Below are 16,934 nucleotides of genomic sequence, written 5' to 3'. Positions count from 1 at the left end.
TTCCTCTTTTAAATCCGCTTAGAAAAGCGCTACGTTTTATTTTGTACCACCAAACTTGCTCGTATAACTACTCGTCTTAAATAGGAAAAACGTTGATGTGTTTGGTCACTTCTAACTTTATCTCTGATTGGTAGCATTGAATGATTGGGGCTAAGCTAAATGCTATCGAAGCGTCGCAGCGCGCTCCAGCGCTTACGTGCACGCACACAGATGATAGAGGGATGTATCAACAGCAATTCTTGGTTGAGGTAGTGGCATATTTTAATATTGAAAATGAGTAGACTATTCCTGTAAATAAATTGCGTGCAACCACTTACCTTAAAAAATGTATTAAATTCAATGAATAATTTTTTTTCAGTGCAGGCAGAAGTTTACCTCTTGTGAGATTTACATTTGTGCATTTTCGCAGACGATTTTATCCAAAGTGACTTACATCTTTTTATCAGTACAGTATGTGGTCCCTGGTTTCGAACCTATGGGCTTTTGCGCTGTTAACGCAAGGCTTCACCACTAAGCTGTACATCTATTTAGATAAAATTATACTCTGGGCAAAAGCACTTGAGGTAATGAGTAATGCTGTGGTAAGTAGTGCATATGATATAATTATTTTAGATGCACCTACCAGCAATGTAAGGGCAGGTTATTATTAAACTGAACTTAAACTGAGACCATAAAGAACCAGCATACACACTCGGAATATAAACATTGTACATGTACCTTGTTGGCTGTGAAGTTCATTGTTATGGCCTGTAAAGACAATAGATTTAGAACCTGTTTGTCAAAACTTTTAGTTGTGTTTTTAAATAGTGCAGTACTGTTGCACAATACCAGTAAACACATACTTTGTTTTAAATGCGTACATCGTTTGCCTTAAAGGGATAGTTCACCCAAAAATGAAAATGTTATCATCATTTACTCGCCCTCAAGGTGGTCCAAACGTGTATACATTTATTTGTTTTGCTCAACACAAATTTTAGATCTGAGGCACCATTGACTTCCATTTTTTTTTTTCTTTGTATGGAAGTCAATGGTGCCCCAGATCTGTTCGTTTACAAACATTTTTCAAAATATCTTAATTTGTGTTCAGCAGTACAAAGACTTTGGGGGCAAAAAGCAGACTTTTTACAGACATAAGTGACTTATGCTGCGTACACATTAAACTCTAAGCATCGCGTTCCTCGCTCTAGATTACTCACAGGATTTCCCCTTAAAGTTACAATGTACCGTGGGAGGAACACTGCATTATTTATAAACGCATACATCGTTGGCCACATCCTTAAAGGGATAGTTCACCCAGAAATGAAACATTTGTCATAATTTACTCGCCCTTAAGTTTGTTCAAACGTGTACAAATTTATTTGTTTTGCTCAACACAAATTTTAGATCTGAGGCACCATTGACTTCCATTGTATTTTTTTTTTGTATGGAAGTCAATGGTGCCCCAGATCTGTTCGTTTACAAACATTTTTCAAAATATCATAATTTGTGTTCAGCGGTACAAAGACTTTGAGGGCAAAAGCAGACTTTTTACAGACATAAATGACTTATGCTGCGTACACATTAAACTCGAAGCATCGTGTTCCTTGCTCTAGATTACTCATGGGATTTCCCCTTAAAGTTCCTTAAAGGTCCAACGTGGGAGGAACACTGCATTATTTATAAATGCATACATCGTTGGCCAAATCCTTGGAGGAATACTTCGCCTTAAAATGAAAATTCTGCCATCAGTAGGAATAAAAAATATGATGGAATTTAATGGGTAACATCAACTGTGTGCTTACCATCATTTATCAAAATATCTTAATCATTTATCACAATACTTCCAAAATATTTTTTAAGGTGAACTATCCCTTTAAGTTGTCCCAAACTTGTATAAGTTTCTTTGTTCTGGTCAACACAAATTTTAGATCTGAGGCACCATTGACTTCCATTGTATTTTTTTCTCTGTATGGAAGTCAATGGTGCCCCAGATCAGTTTGGTTACAAACATTTTCCAAACTATCTTAATTTGTGTTCAGCAGTACAAAGACACTTTTAGGGTAAAATGGAGACATTCTTTCAGACATAAGTGACTTGTGCTGCGTACACATCAAATGCGAAGCATCGCGTTCCTCGATCTAGATTTAACTTCGCGTCATGCTAATTTTTCGGTTAAGTTTGAATATTTTCAATCCCGCCGCCCAATTCGCATTGCCTCGTGCAAGTTCACGTATTTGCATTGACTTTGTATGTAATCTTTTCGAGCAAATTGTTGAATTCACATTTGGTGTGTACGCCCCATTACAGTGCATTACAATTTTTTATGTGTATGTGTGTTCCCTGGGTTTAAACCCATGACCTTTTGCACTGATAACAAAATTCTCAACCATTGAGCTATATGGGTGATTCTCACGAAAACTTGGCTTTAAACATGTCAAGCATGAAAATGTAAAAATTGCTTAAATTTACTTTTTTTCCCACCAGACATTGAAAAACAAAGTCTGGAGTAAATGGGAACATTAATTTAAAAACTTTTACTTATCATTTAACACTTTTTGTAACACAATTTAAAAAATTGTCCTAAAAAATCTCATTACCGCAACAGTCAGAAAACATCAACACTGACATATTTTCAAAATGACATGACAAACCTGAAAGAACATAATTTGGAGATTCTGCACATGCATTTAAAATCAAAGTATTATGCTTCTATTAATTAAATTAACATTTAATAAGCATCTGTTGCGGTAATGATAATCAAAATGTCGTGTAAGCATTCTGACAAGCCAATATTTCAAATTAACTGTAAAAAAAAGATCTTACCTGGTAGCCATCTTGAAGTAACTGGTCCATGTGCTTGGTCACTCAAAATCAAACTTTATTAAAATTCTGTATGTGTGCTTAAACTGTTCTCAAAAAGCGTTGCGGAGGATGAGAACATCAGGAATGAACACATCATTTTCCTAATTTTTCTTCATTATTATTATACATGAATATTCAGTAAATATTTTTTCTGTCATCTAAAGTAGTCTAGCAAAACATCCATTTATTTTTTTTCTTAATATTTTTGTGTTAATTTGATTAAATTACAACATAACGCATGTTCAAACACAGCCAGACACATTGCGGTAATGAGAATTTTCAGCAGAAAATGAGATAAAATTTACAATTATAAATTCTTATGTTGAAATCACACATTGTGCAAGGTAGAACACAGTATTGTGTTAATTCTGATGCTTTTTAATGTTAATATATTACACATTTTAAAGCTAAAATCATTAGTGCCGTGGTGTTTCAATGGTTTCGTGAGAATCACCCATATATGAGTAGCACAAAGCTGCCAAATGTGATATAAAAGTCACAAATATTATGCCGTTAAATGTTGTTTCATTATTATAATGACATTATAGTGTTTTGCTGTATATATTGTGATAAAATAAATATTATATAGTTGCACATTTTTGAGGTTTCTTGGAGGGACAGTTTACCCAAGAATGAAAATTGTCATTGTTTACTTGCCCTCAAGTTGTTACAAACTTGTAGAAATTTCTTGTGTTTAGAAGAACAAGGGAAATATTTTGAGCAATGTTTGTGTGCGAAACAGTTTTTGAGCACCATCGACTGTTGTATTTTTCTTAGCTACTATGGAAGTCAATGGTGCTCTTGTTTCCTGCACGATAACAAATATCTTCCAGGTTTTTACCGACTTGAACGTGAGTACATGGTGGCATAGTTTTCATTGTTGGGTGAACTTTCCCTTTAAGAATGTGGTATGGACTAAAAATATATTTCCTTGCCCGCAGCCTTTCGTGGTAATTTCTATTGAAGGTCTTGTGAAGTTACATTCTTACAGTGCCTTTCTTATCAACAGTTTAAAGATTTTATTTGACATTTTTTATGGCATTTATACCAAGATGACTGCCTCAAAAAAACCAGGAGCACGGATTGAAATCGAAAACCGTTATTCAGATCGATAAAAATGCTGACCGTTCTCTCTCTCTGTGGCACAGATCAATGTTAAAATGGCACAAACTCATGTGATCTGTCTCCAATTTCCTTTATGTTTTGTGATTACATAAACCCATTGTGAAGTTTGTCCCGACTACGAGGGTGTGTCTCAAGGTGGAGCCTGACTCCCACTGCCGAATGTGTACGAAGGAGGAAACCTGTTTTTAAGGGGCAGGGAGAACAGACTCCTGGCAATGTTTATAAGGACCGCCTCTAGTATTTAACCACCACACCCATCTCATACTGCATTGCAGGGACTGTTCTGCACATCATCTTAGCTCTGTTGCTTGCAAAGGTAAGTTAACTTATTTGTATAAAGTAACATAACTTTCCTGAGAAATTATTAAGATACTTCTAAACAATTTGTTTTGAATAAAATTTTTATGCAGCTGAAAGAAAAGTTCCTTTAAGATGTAGAAAACATTGATAGTATAAGATAAACATCTGTGCTTTTAAACACTGTTAGCTTATAAAAATGTCCCAGACAGCAGTTTAGTGTCAAAACTCTCTCGGAGCTGTGAGACGTGGATCTGCCTCACGTGCTTTTGGGAATTTACCCAGCATGCTCTTTTATGGGTGTGCCAGTTTGTCTGGGTTTAACAAGATTCAGTTAAAACAAATGCCTGTTTAGTAGCTATGTTTTTTTGTATCATCACCTAGCAATTACAACACGTCCTGTATGCCGCATTGTGTTTTTAGGTGCTTTGTATTTTCAAGCATAAGGAGGTTTTGTGTTTCCATAATTAAATATAGGGTTGAAATGATGTGATTAACTTTGATGGCAATGGTAATACTTTTAAAAAGTCACGTTTAAACTTGAGTCTCTTGCTAAAGTATAACAAGTGTTTATATGAGTCATTGCCATATGACTCATGGGACAATGATATTACGACAGACTGTGACTAAGATACCATTCATTAAAGGGATAGTTCAACCATAAATAAAAATTATGTTCCGTTGAGAATATTTTTTTTTAAGATTTTGATAAATGGAGGTTATCATAATTTTGTGGCACCCATTGACTTCCATAGCATTTTTTCAATGCAGAAGTCAATAGGTGCCACCAACTTTGTGCTTACCACCATTTATCAAAATTTTTGTTGAAAACTAATACAAGTTTAGCACAACATGATGGGGAGTAAATGATAACAGAATTAACTATCCCTTTAAAATCAAGCACAGTTTCCATGTAAGTAACTGTGTCCACTGCTTTTTGCAGCTTTGTGTTACATAACTAGCATGTGGTAGACCGAGCTGAACTGACTTTGTCTACATTCTCGACGGGTCACTACAAACGTCTGGAAAACATTTTCTCTTTTCGACACAGTATCACTTTTATTATGAATTATATCATTGAAATAAAGGTGTGGCTTCTCTCCACAGGAAGTCCAGGATGGCTTTGGTCTCTGAGTTCTTGGGTCAGCTCACTTTGACGCTGGGTGTAAGTTTTGTACATTGTTTTACCAAATAGTAAAAGGCGCGGTGCATGATCTCTGTAAGCCAATGTTGACATTAGAAATCACCTAAACAAACACGCCCCTACCTCAATAGAATCTGGACCTTCTTTTGATAGACCCGCCCCACACATGCACAAGCAACCCAGGCAATGATGTCGTTTAGTAGACAAGTGTGTTTTGGTACTTGGGCCAACTCCAAAGTGTTTTTCAAAAATCATGCACCCCGCCTTTAATGCCAAGATGAATATTACTTTAGCATACAGTACTAGACAAATGTTTGGACACGCTCAGTTATTCAGTAGTTTTTTGTGAGGAATTTAGAATAAAAAAACATAAAATAATAATAATAAATAAAAAAACATAAAAAATGTACATACATAGACAAAAAATAAATAATTATTTAAATAGTAGTATTGCACTGATAAAAATTATTCAATTTACTCAATTTTTTAAGGTAAGTGGTCGCCATCAATTTATTTAAGCTACATTTAAAATAAAAAATAGAAATACTAAACTAAACAAAAAACGTTTGTTTAAAGGTGCAGTGTGTAGTTTTTAAAGGATCTCTTGACAGAAATGCAAAATAATATACAAAACTATATTATCAGTTTTGTATAAAGATCTTTTTATAATGACTCGTTATGTGTTTATTACCTTAGAATGAGACGTTTTTATCTACATACACCGAGGGTCCTTTTACGTGGAAGTCGGTATTTTGTGCTGCCATGTTTCTACAGAAGCCCTTAAGGGACAATCTTTTTTGATAAGTTGTCTCCGTCAATGACATGTTTTTCCGGTGACGGCTACTGTAGCTTCTCTAGGCGTTTCAAAGGCGCAACCTCACCACTAGATGCCGCTAAAATTTACACACTGCACCTGTAAATGTAGCTTAAATAAATTGATTGCAACCGCTTACCTTAAAAAAATTGAGTAAATCGAATGAATCTTTTTTTTCAGTGTATTTTAGTAGTTTATTTTCCACATTTTATAATAGTAGTCATGTTACTGTATGTATATTTTTTACAATTCAAAGCCATCTTATATCTAAGATTTTTTGGAGTACAGGTTTGAGCATTTTCTATATAGCTTAAATGGAAAAGCATTGTGTTAGCAACACACAGGTTATGGGTTCAATCCCGACAACACACAAACTGATTAAAAAAATAAGTCGCTTTGGATTAAATTGGATTATGGGAAGCGTTTGTCCAAAGTTTGGTCTAGTAAGGTATTTTTAAGCACTGTTTAATTATTACCACATTGTTCTACCATAGGGAGAGGAAACCTACCCCACTGTGGTCCCCGAGCCTAACTTTGACCCCGATAAAGATGCTGCGAGAATCGAGACCGCTATCAAAACTAAAGGTGAGAGGGCTTGACATGCGCCCCCTGCTGGAAACACACAAAAAAACGCTCTGTCTCGTTCAAGTCTGCAACTTTGTGAGGTTTTAAAGCTGAGCACTGGTAGAAGTGAATCATCATCCTGTTTGGAAGGCCTTTAACCACAAAGGAAACTTTTTTTTAAGCCAACGCCTCTGCAGCAGCCAGAAGAGGCGGCACTAGAGGCATAAATTATATCTTACACTAACACCTAACCAGATGATGTTATCTTTCAAAAGCTGTTTTCTTAAAAGAGAAATGATACTTATAATTACATCATCTTTTGTGCAAAAGTATAGATATGCCCAATTAAAGAGATTGCTTCCTAAATGTTAGACTTGTAGTCTCTTAAACATCAAAATGATTAATGTGATATTGCCTTAAAATAATGATAAACAAATATGACTATTTGTTTAAGGGGTGGATGAGCACACCATAATTGATGTTCTCACCAAACGGACATATAACCAAAGGCGGGAGATTGCTTTTGCATATGAGAGGAGAACCAAGAAGGTCAGCATACTGTTTACTTCTGAATATAGCACTGTGATCGGTGTTGAGTTTTTGTAATGATGATTATTGTTGATATTTTATCAGGATATGATCACAGCTCTTAAGGCGGCGCTGTCTGGTCAACTGGAGACTGTTATTTTAGGGCTTATGAAGAGCACCGCCCAGTACGATGCCTCTGAGATCAAAGCCTCCATCAAGGTAAACAAAATATTAAAAATAATAACAGCACGTTAAATGTAGGAACATGAATTTAAAAATATCCAGTAACTGCACTGCAAAAAGTTATTTACAAGAAAATAATATTAGTATTTTTGTCTTGTTTTCAGTGAAGGTATCAAAAAATTCTTGAATTGGGACGCTTTTTCTTGATGAGCGGAACGAACCAAGAAAATGAGTCTAGTTTTTAGACCAAAAATATCAAATTGAAGTGATTTTGTGCATAAAACAAGCAAACAAATGGGGTAAAATTTTTTTTTAATTTTTCTTGAATTTAGTGTTTAAGAAAAATGTTCAATATTTTTTGCTTACCCCATTGGCAGATTTTTTGCTTGTTTTATGTACAAAATCACTTAAATTTGATATTTTTGGTTTAAAAACTAGACTTATTTTTTTGTGTCGTTTTGCTCATCAACAATTATTTTCATCTTAATTAAAGAATTTTTAGATTTTTTTACTGAAAACAAGACAAAAATACTATTTTTTTGCGGTGTGTAACAGTAACAGAAGAGCACGAACTTCTGTCTTATAGTGACATCATGTGGTAAACATGCAAATGTGACACTTGATTGCCTGAAATGCATTGAGGTCGGAGGAAGGATATTTAATGTTGTCTACTCTGGACTGCAGCATAAGCCTAATGTGAATGCGAATCTGTTATAACGGTGACGTCATGCACATGTTAATTCAGTCTATAGGCATGCGTAAGTCTAACCAAAACAACATTGGCGCCCTACATGACTATTTGTGCTGCTCAAGATACTGAGTTTATTAACGCTTTCTCGAGCAAAGTTTACAAAATTTTGTCGCTTTATAGTCCACTTGTAGTGATAAACCTGCCTCATCATCCATCTAGACTAAACAGCTTGATGCTTTCGCTCTTAATTGTATTTATAGCTCTGTAGAAGCGAGCGTATGTGCGCAGGTGTGTGGTGTTTCTTTACAAGGTAACATCGCCATCTATTGGCCTGGCACATTAAATGCAGCACAAAAGAAACAAAAATGTAAGTTTTCGCTACACTGTTGTCCACATATACACTTTAATACACTTTATGGTCATATTCATTCATGCACATTTCATATTGTCTTTAAAATATATAAATATTTTATAAAATAATATATACATTTCCCCATAATACTTCTGAAGGATTAACACAAATGACGTACTGTTTTATTGGGAATATCGTCTATTTACATGACGATAGCGTACTTTATGTCAAGTCTTCAAACTTTAAACTTTGCTGTGGTTTGGGGTTAGGGTATAATATAACTTTGTAAGATCGAACAGTAATGAAATAGTCCAACCGACTCGAAGTATTTAGACACATTTAAACTAAAAACTTGTTTGGGCCATTGGTTTACACGACAACAGCATATTGGGGGCATGTAACGGAAACTTTTGAAACAAATTTCTAAGTTTTTGAAAATGTCATTGCTATTATCGCTATGTAAACTACAATTTGTGAAAAAAGTGATGTATGCAAATGGATATTACGTGTTCAGACATCGTGAGACATCGCCATCTACTGGCCTGGCATAATACAGCAATTTCAGTTTTTTAACAGATTTATGTGAACATGGATCGTTTTGACAACATAGCTGTCTGTTTGCAACGCATTTTAAAAATGCAAATGAAATTTTTTTTTATTTCTACTACATCGTTGTCATATAAACATACCCTTACTCAAACTTATTGTACAGTAGCCTGTAGTTGGTGTTAGATGTATATGTACACTGCAAAAATGACTTTCTTAGTATTTTTGTCTTGTTTTCAGTAGAAATATCTTAAAATTCTTAAATCAAGATGTATTTTCTTGATGAAAAAATTTATTTTTCAAGACAAAAATAATAAGAATTTTTTTAACAAAATCTGCCAATGGGATAAGCAAAAAAATCTTGAAAATTTTTCTTAAAAACTAAATTCAAGAAAAATTAGCTTACCACATTGGCAGATTTTTTGGGCTTGTTTTATGCACAAAATCACTTAAATTTGATATTTTTGGTCTTAAAACAAGACTTATTTTCTTGGGTCATTTTGCTTATAAAGAAAAAGCATCTCAATTTAAGATTTTTTTGATATTTTTACTGAAAACAAGACAAAAATACTAAGAACATTTTTTCTTGATTTTTTTTTTTTTTTTGCAGTGCAGGTGCGATTTATTTACATTTCACATTTCATACTTAATTACTGACTTCAGACTATCATTACTTCGTATACGTGTAGAAACCCAGGAGAAAAATTGAAATGTAGTTGTGTTCTCCTGTAACCTAATGTCATCTGGTTGTTTATAGGGTCTGGGAACAGATGAGGAGTCATTGATCGAGATCCTTTGCTCCCGAAGCAGCGCAGAGCTGGTTGAAATTAAGAGAGTCTACAAGGAACGTAAGTACCAAACCTTCAGAGAACTTTAGTGCTCCAAACATGTGTGCTTGTGAAATAAGTCTGTGTCCCGTTACAGTCTTCAAGAAGGACCTGGAGAAAGACGTGGCTGGAGATACTTCAGGAGACTTTGCAAAACTTCTGCTGGCTCTGGTTTCGGTAAGACGAACCTTTTTCTTCACCTGAAACATGCAACAAATAAATCCTCATAATAATGATCAATTATTAATCCACACACTTTCTTACCAATGTACCTTTTGTTACTTTCTTGTACCGTGTTGGACTCATGATCAGACCAAGAGAGATGAACCCAGCTCCGTTGTTGACTTCCAAAAAATCGATGATGATGCCAGAGTGAGTTTCTGAGGTTTTATATCTCTCTATGCTAACAAAGCTGTTATAATCAACGTCTGGCTTTAATATACTGGTTAAACTCCACACAGCTGGCAAATATTTAGCATGCTATTAATTTTAATTATATATAGCTTTCAATAATTATTGGTTTTAGCATTCTAGTATTTTTGTGGTGATTGTTAATGTGTATTGCTATTTAACTCATGCCACCCCAGCTTTATATTTGTGACCCTGGACCACAAAACCAGTCATAACACTGCAAAAAAAATATTTTCAAGAAAAAAAATTCTTAGTATTTTTGTCTTGTTTTAAGTGGAAATATTAAAAAAATTCTTCAATCAATATGTATTTTCTTGATGAGCAAAATGACCCAAGAGAATGGGTCTGGTTTTTAGACCAAAAATATCACATTTAAGTGATTTTGTGCATAAAACAACGTGTCCAAATTAAAATATCTGCCAGTGGGGTAAGCAAAAAATCTTGAACATTTTTCTTAAACACTAAATTTAAGAAAGAATCAAGAAAAATTAGCTTACCCCATTGGCAGATTTTTTTAGCTTGTTTTATCCACAAAATCACTTAAATTTGATGTTTTTGGTCTAGAAGCTGGACTTATTTTCTTGAGTCATTTTGCTAATCAAGAAAAAGCATCTTAATTTAAGAATTTTTAGATATTTTACTGAAAATAAGACAAATATACTAAGAAACTTTTTTCTTGAAAATAATTTTTTGCAGTGTAGTATTATTATTGGTATTAATGACCTAAGAAAATAAGTCTAGTATTTAGACCAAATATATAATTTTTAAGTAAATTAGTGCTTAAAACAAGCACAAAAAAGAGTCTGCTGATGGAATAGGAAAAGTTTTCTTGAAATAAGTTTACTTTTTTCATAAACACTTAATTTAAGAAAATGTTTCCTATTCCATTGGCAGATTCGTTTTGCTTGTTGAGCACATATTTTTCTTAAAAATTATATATTTGGTCTAAATACTATCATTTTGCTAATCCAGAAAAAGCATCTTAATTTTAAAAAATTCGATATTTATACTAAAAACAGGACAAAAATAAACTAAGTAAGAAAGTAATTTTTTGCAGTGTATTGCTACAAATACATGTGACCTTAAAAAAAACTGGTTTTGTGATCCAGGGTCACATTTGTGAATGATACCTTGAATCGTGCGCCTCTTCTGATTTCAGCCAATAAGCAACGACCTAGAAATCAACCAAAACAACCTAGCAATGCCAAGGCAATCCTCCTTGATAACTTGCATAAATGCACACACGTTTTGCTTTTACCTTCTTTCTAATTATTGTCTACTTAAAGTCATAAATATTAAATCTACATGATCTTGCTTGCAGGCCCTGTATGATGCTGGAGTGAAGATAAAAGGCACGGATGTGAAGACCTGGATTTCCATAATGTCACAAAGAAGCGTCCCTCATCTCCAGAAAGGTTCACATGTCTTTTAATCCTTCTTCCATCTTCTAATAAGACAGGGGCGTGTCTGACGTTAATGTGGATTGTTTGTGCTTTTTTGATAGTATTTGACAGATACAAGAGCTACAGCCCGTATGACATGCAGGAGAGCATTCGCAAGGAGGTGAAAGGAGATCTGGAGAAGTCTTTCCTTACGTTGGGTAAGGCTTTGTTTTAATGAGCAGTTTCTGTTCTGTAGTGAAGTATTTCCTGTTGAAACAGGAAGTTGGGGAACTTGCCAAAAGGCAGACACAGCTGTGAATTTCTTTTATAACCAATTAGCTTGTAAAACTGGTTCTGAAGTGAAGTGAAGAAATTAAATATTCATTTATTATCCTGCTGTACTTATACATCTTCAGCATTATGAAATTACACTGCAAAAAATGATTTCCAAGAAAAAAAATCTTAGTATTTTTGTCGTTTTCAGTAAAAATATTTAAAAGTTCTTAAATTAAGATGCTTTTTTGATGAGCAAAACGACACCCAAGAAAGTGGGTGTGGTTTTTGGACCAAAAATATCAAATTGAAGTGATTTTGTGCATAAAACAAGCAAAAAAATGAATTTAGTGTTTAAGAAAAGATTTCAAGATTTTTTGCTTACCCCATTGGAAGATTTTTTTTTGCTTGTTTTATGCACAAAATCACTTAGATTTGATATTTTTGGTCTAAAAACTAGACTTATTTTCTTGAGTCGTTTTGCACATCAAGAAAAAGCATCTTAATTTAAAAATTTGTAGATATTTTTACTGAAAACAAGACAAAAATACTAAGAATTTTTTTTTTTGAAAATCATTTTTTTGCAGTGTACTGCAACTGCACTGCAAAAATGACTTTTTTACTCAGTATTTTTGTCTTGTTTTCAGTAAAAATATCTAAAAAATTTTAAATTAAGATGCTTTTTCTTGATGTGCAAAATGACTTAAAAGAAAATGGGTCTAGTTTTTAGACAAAAACTATACAATTTAAGTGAATTTGTGATTAAATTATCTGCCAATGGGACGAGAAAATTTTGCTTAAATTAAGTGTTTAAGAAAAATGACAACCTATTTTTAGATTTTTTTCTCACCCCATTGGCATATATTTATGCTTGTTTTAAGCTTAAATTTACTTAAAGGTATAGCGGAGGATTTTCTCGAATTTTAGAAAAGAACCGCCTTCTCCACTTTTTAAAAAAATGCAATTGCACAACACTCCTGATTGACAACTAGGAGGACCAATAGTCTTGATGATCCACCCGGAAACAGAAAATCCTCCGCAATACCTTTAAATTTTATATTTTTTGTCTAAAAACTAGACTTATTTTCTTGGGTGATTTTGCTCATCAAGAAAAAGCATCTTAATTTGAGAATTTTTTAGATATTTCTACTGAAAGCGGGACAAAAATGCTAAGTAGGAAAGTCATTTTTTGCGGTGTGTATCTAAAATAACTTTTTTTTTAAGATTTCAAAGGGACCATTAAACCCAACAGCCAAATCTGATCTCTTTGTCCTCTCTTCCTCAGTTCAATGCTTTGAAAACAAACAGCTCTACTTCGCCAACAGACTGCAAGACGCTATGAAGGTAAAATATGTTTCATCCACCAACACTGCTTTAACCGCAAACAAGTCTTCTTTTAAGCATTTGTGAAATGATGTTGCAGACAGCTTGCGCTTGAGTTGCATCATTCGCTGCACTTTTTCTTCGCTGTGTTTTAGAGCAAAGGAGCGAAGGAAAAGGTGCTGACCCGAATCATGGTGTCCCGATGTGAGGTGGACCTGAAGAAAATAAGACAAGAGTTTAAGGCCCACCATGGACAGTCTTTGTACAAGACTATAGCTGTACGTACAATATCATTTGATTTTAGTACCAATTGTGATCCAGCTGATGTCGTTTTTTTGTGATTTACATAAAATCATCCTACATAATGTAAATAACATTATAAACAAACAAATTTGAATGCTCCTAATCTCATCATTAGTTCATGAGACCTGGATCTCAGGGTTCCCACAGGTCCTTGAAAGTTTGTGAATCTGGGGGGAAATTCAAGGCCCTTGGAAGTTTTTGAAAATATACATGCATAGATACAGGTCATTGAAAGTGCTTGAATCTATTTTATGCAAGAAGTTTTCTGGAAAAAATCCATATTATTTCCTGTGTAGTGTAGGATAGTATCACAAAAATTCCAGACTTTTTAAGCACACATGCTAAACTGTTCGCTTTAAATGCTTATATCTTCTGTATGCGAATGTTGATTCATACCAAAATGCTTTTTTGCATAGTTGTGTTTGACACATGAAAACGTCTCGGGTTACGTATGTAACTGTTGTTCCCTGAGAAGGGAACGAGACGCTGCGTCTCCTTTGCCATAATTCCTGCGTCCCTGTAACGCCATCTTTGGCATATTTTAGATAGCGATATACTTCCTAGCTCCTGCATCACCCTGTCTTTCCTCACCATTGGTTAAATTTGATTTACACATTCAGACACACTTACCCCTGGATGCGTCCCCAAAGTGTCACCGCAGTGACGCAGCGCAAGTTCCCTCGAAAGGGAACTGAAACAATGTATCTTAAAAGGTAACATGATGTAACCTTGCTCTCACTTAAAATGTGTCCCCACGTTTAGTCCTTGAATTTGAGGAAAGTCCTTGAAAGGTCCTTGAATTTGAAATTAACTAGGTGTGGGAACCCTGAGACATGGACACAAGTTCTTTGACTGGACAGGATGGCTTACAGACATGTCTGTAGGGCCCAGGTTTTGCCCAAAAACAAGAAACCTGAGAGCTGTACGTCTGGTTAACATCTCTATGTAACCGTTTTTTTCAGGAGCACACAAAGGGAGACTACCAGAGGGCTCTGTTGAGTCTGTGCGGAGGAGACGATTAAAGTGAACTGTCATGACTCCCGGCGATCTCTTGAGGAAGGACCACGAGAATGACTTGAGTTCTGCCAGCCTGATCTCACGACAATTCCTACATATTATACGAGTTGGCTAAGTGAATCGTGCAAAAACGCACGGTTATCATAAAATATACAATATTGAAACACTAATCCCAACATCACAGGGGCAAAGGGGGTCGTACAAATGCCCACCTCGTAAAATACGTACGAATTGCCATGAGATAGCGTTGGTTCTGCACACACAGATCCAGACATAGAAATCATGTGCCTGATCTTGATATAGTCCTTGCCCTGCTGCAGCTTTATGCACTCGCATTCGCTTAGACTGGAAATGTGGTTTCCATTTCCAATCGAATTGCAAAATTCCTTTTGGAGATCTAACTGCTGCATTCATTTTGTGCCTGTTTAGAATTAACAACTGACTGAAATTAGCAATAATTTGCATTTTTTTAAAGATTGCATTTATATATATACACACATGTTCTTTCCCAGGCAGAAATGAGTAATGCATTTTGTATACTGAGAAATAAAAAAGTAACAAAACTTTTCCTTGTTTGGTTTTTATTTTGAACTGACAGCAATATTTTGGATTGTACAGCTGTTACAGACTTCTAGTTTTACTATGTTCTATAAGTACGTACTGTGTTTGTTATGAAGAAAATATAGTTTTGAATGCACAGCAAAACAGTATTCACACTGATAAAAAATGACTTTCTTACTTAGCATTTTTGTCTTGTTTTTAGTAAAAATATCTAAAAAATCTTAAAACAATATGTATTTTCTTGATGAGCAAAATTACCTTAGAAAATAAATCTAGTTTTTCGACAAAAAAATATACAATTTAAGTGAATGTGTGCTTAAAACAAGCAAAAATGGGGTGTGTTTAACCTGAATTTTAATATTTTTTATATTAGCTTGGCTTCTTTTATTTATATCAATGTTTTAAACAAGGATAAAACATATCAACAGATAAAATCAACAAGTAAAACAAAAGTTGTTTTTTAGCAGACTACATACTGCAAAAAATTATTTTCAAGAAAAAAAATTCTTAGTATTTTTGTCTTGTTTTCAGTAAAAATATCTAAAAAAAAGTATTAAATTAAGATGTTTTGTCTTGATGAGCAAAACAACCCAAAAAATAAGGCTTAGTTTTAAGACCAAAAAATATCAAATTTAAGTGATTATGTGGATAAAACAAGCAAAGAAATCTGCCAATGGGGTAAGCTAATTTTTCTTGAAATCTTCTTGAATTTAGTGTTTAAGAAAAATGTTAAAGATTTTTTGCTTACCACATTGGCAGATTTTTTTTGTTTGTTTTATGCACAAAATATTTTTGGTCTAAAAAGTAGACTTATTTTCTTAATTTTTGAGTTTTGCTCATCAAGAAAAAGCATCTTAATTTAAGAATTTTTAGATATTTTTACTGAAAACAAGACAAAAATGCTAAGAAAGTTTTTTCTTGAAAATCATTTTATTTTCACAATAAAATCTATGTAGTTAATTTATAATGTTATGTAGTATGCAAATAATGCATATTTTAATATTTTTGTAACGTAACCATCATATGTAAATCCAGTCTTAATTTGTTACATGTACTGGGGGTCCCTGCTCCTCCTTTCAATCAATTTAAGAGGTCATTGGTCCGAAAAAGGTGGAAGACGTCTGGTGTACACTGTAAAAAAAGGTTGGTTCGACTTAAAAAAACAAACTAAATTAGCCTTAAAAATTTGAGCTGATTTGACTTAAAAATATTAGTTCACTCAAAAACATTGTAAAACAAAATGTAAAAATCTTTTAAGTAAAATTTTTGAGTTAACTCAATATTAACTCAATATTTTAAGGCAACTTGCACTGAAAAAAATTAAATTATTCATTCAATTTACTAAAATTTTTAAGGAAAGTGGTTGCAATTAATTTATTTAAGCTTCATTTAAAAAAATAAGGTTTTTATTTTATTTTATTTTACGAATTTTTTGTTTAAATGTAGCTTAAATAAATTGATTGCAACCACTTACCTTAAAAAATTGAGTATGTTGAATGAATCTTTTTTTTCAGTGTACTATTTTTTAATTTGAACCAACAATTTTATACAAAACCTTATATATTAGAATGCTTACAATTAGCATCACTTTCACAAACCAATTTGTTTACAACTAGTCATGGCCCATGGGTAATCTCAGTCATATCATTAAGTGAAGTGTTTCTCAACCAAGGGCCTTAACAAACTTCTAAATAAACAAAAAAATATTAAAAGTAAGATAAAACAAGCATTTGAGATTTTAGTTAAATCCCT

General features: G+C 33.6%; 1 protein-coding gene across 1 annotated transcript; it reads left to right on the top strand.

The window, feature by feature from the left end:
• The first annotated feature begins 4,181 nt into the window (after nt 1-4,181).
• On the top strand, nt 4,182-15,184 carry anxa2a (annexin A2a). Its single transcript, XM_055192814.2, has 13 exons — nt 4,182-4,282; nt 5,371-5,428; nt 6,716-6,806; nt 7,240-7,334; nt 7,419-7,532; nt 9,843-9,933; nt 10,010-10,089; nt 10,225-10,284; nt 11,645-11,738; nt 11,828-11,923; nt 13,264-13,322; nt 13,457-13,579; nt 14,567-15,184. The coding sequence occupies exons 2-13, from the start codon at nt 5,381-5,383 to the stop codon at nt 14,624-14,626; spliced, it is 1,011 nt and encodes a 336-aa protein (XP_055048789.1). The 5' UTR covers nt 4,182-4,282; nt 5,371-5,380; the 3' UTR covers nt 14,627-15,184.
• Nucleotides 15,185-16,934: the final 1,750 nt, after the last annotated feature.

This window comes from Misgurnus anguillicaudatus, chromosome 6 (genome assembly GCF_027580225.2).
Source record: "Misgurnus anguillicaudatus chromosome 6, ASM2758022v2, whole genome shotgun sequence".
In the NCBI taxonomy this organism is placed as follows: domain Eukaryota; kingdom Metazoa; phylum Chordata; class Actinopteri; order Cypriniformes; family Cobitidae; genus Misgurnus; species Misgurnus anguillicaudatus.
This window is presented reverse-complemented; position numbering and strand designations above follow the sequence as displayed.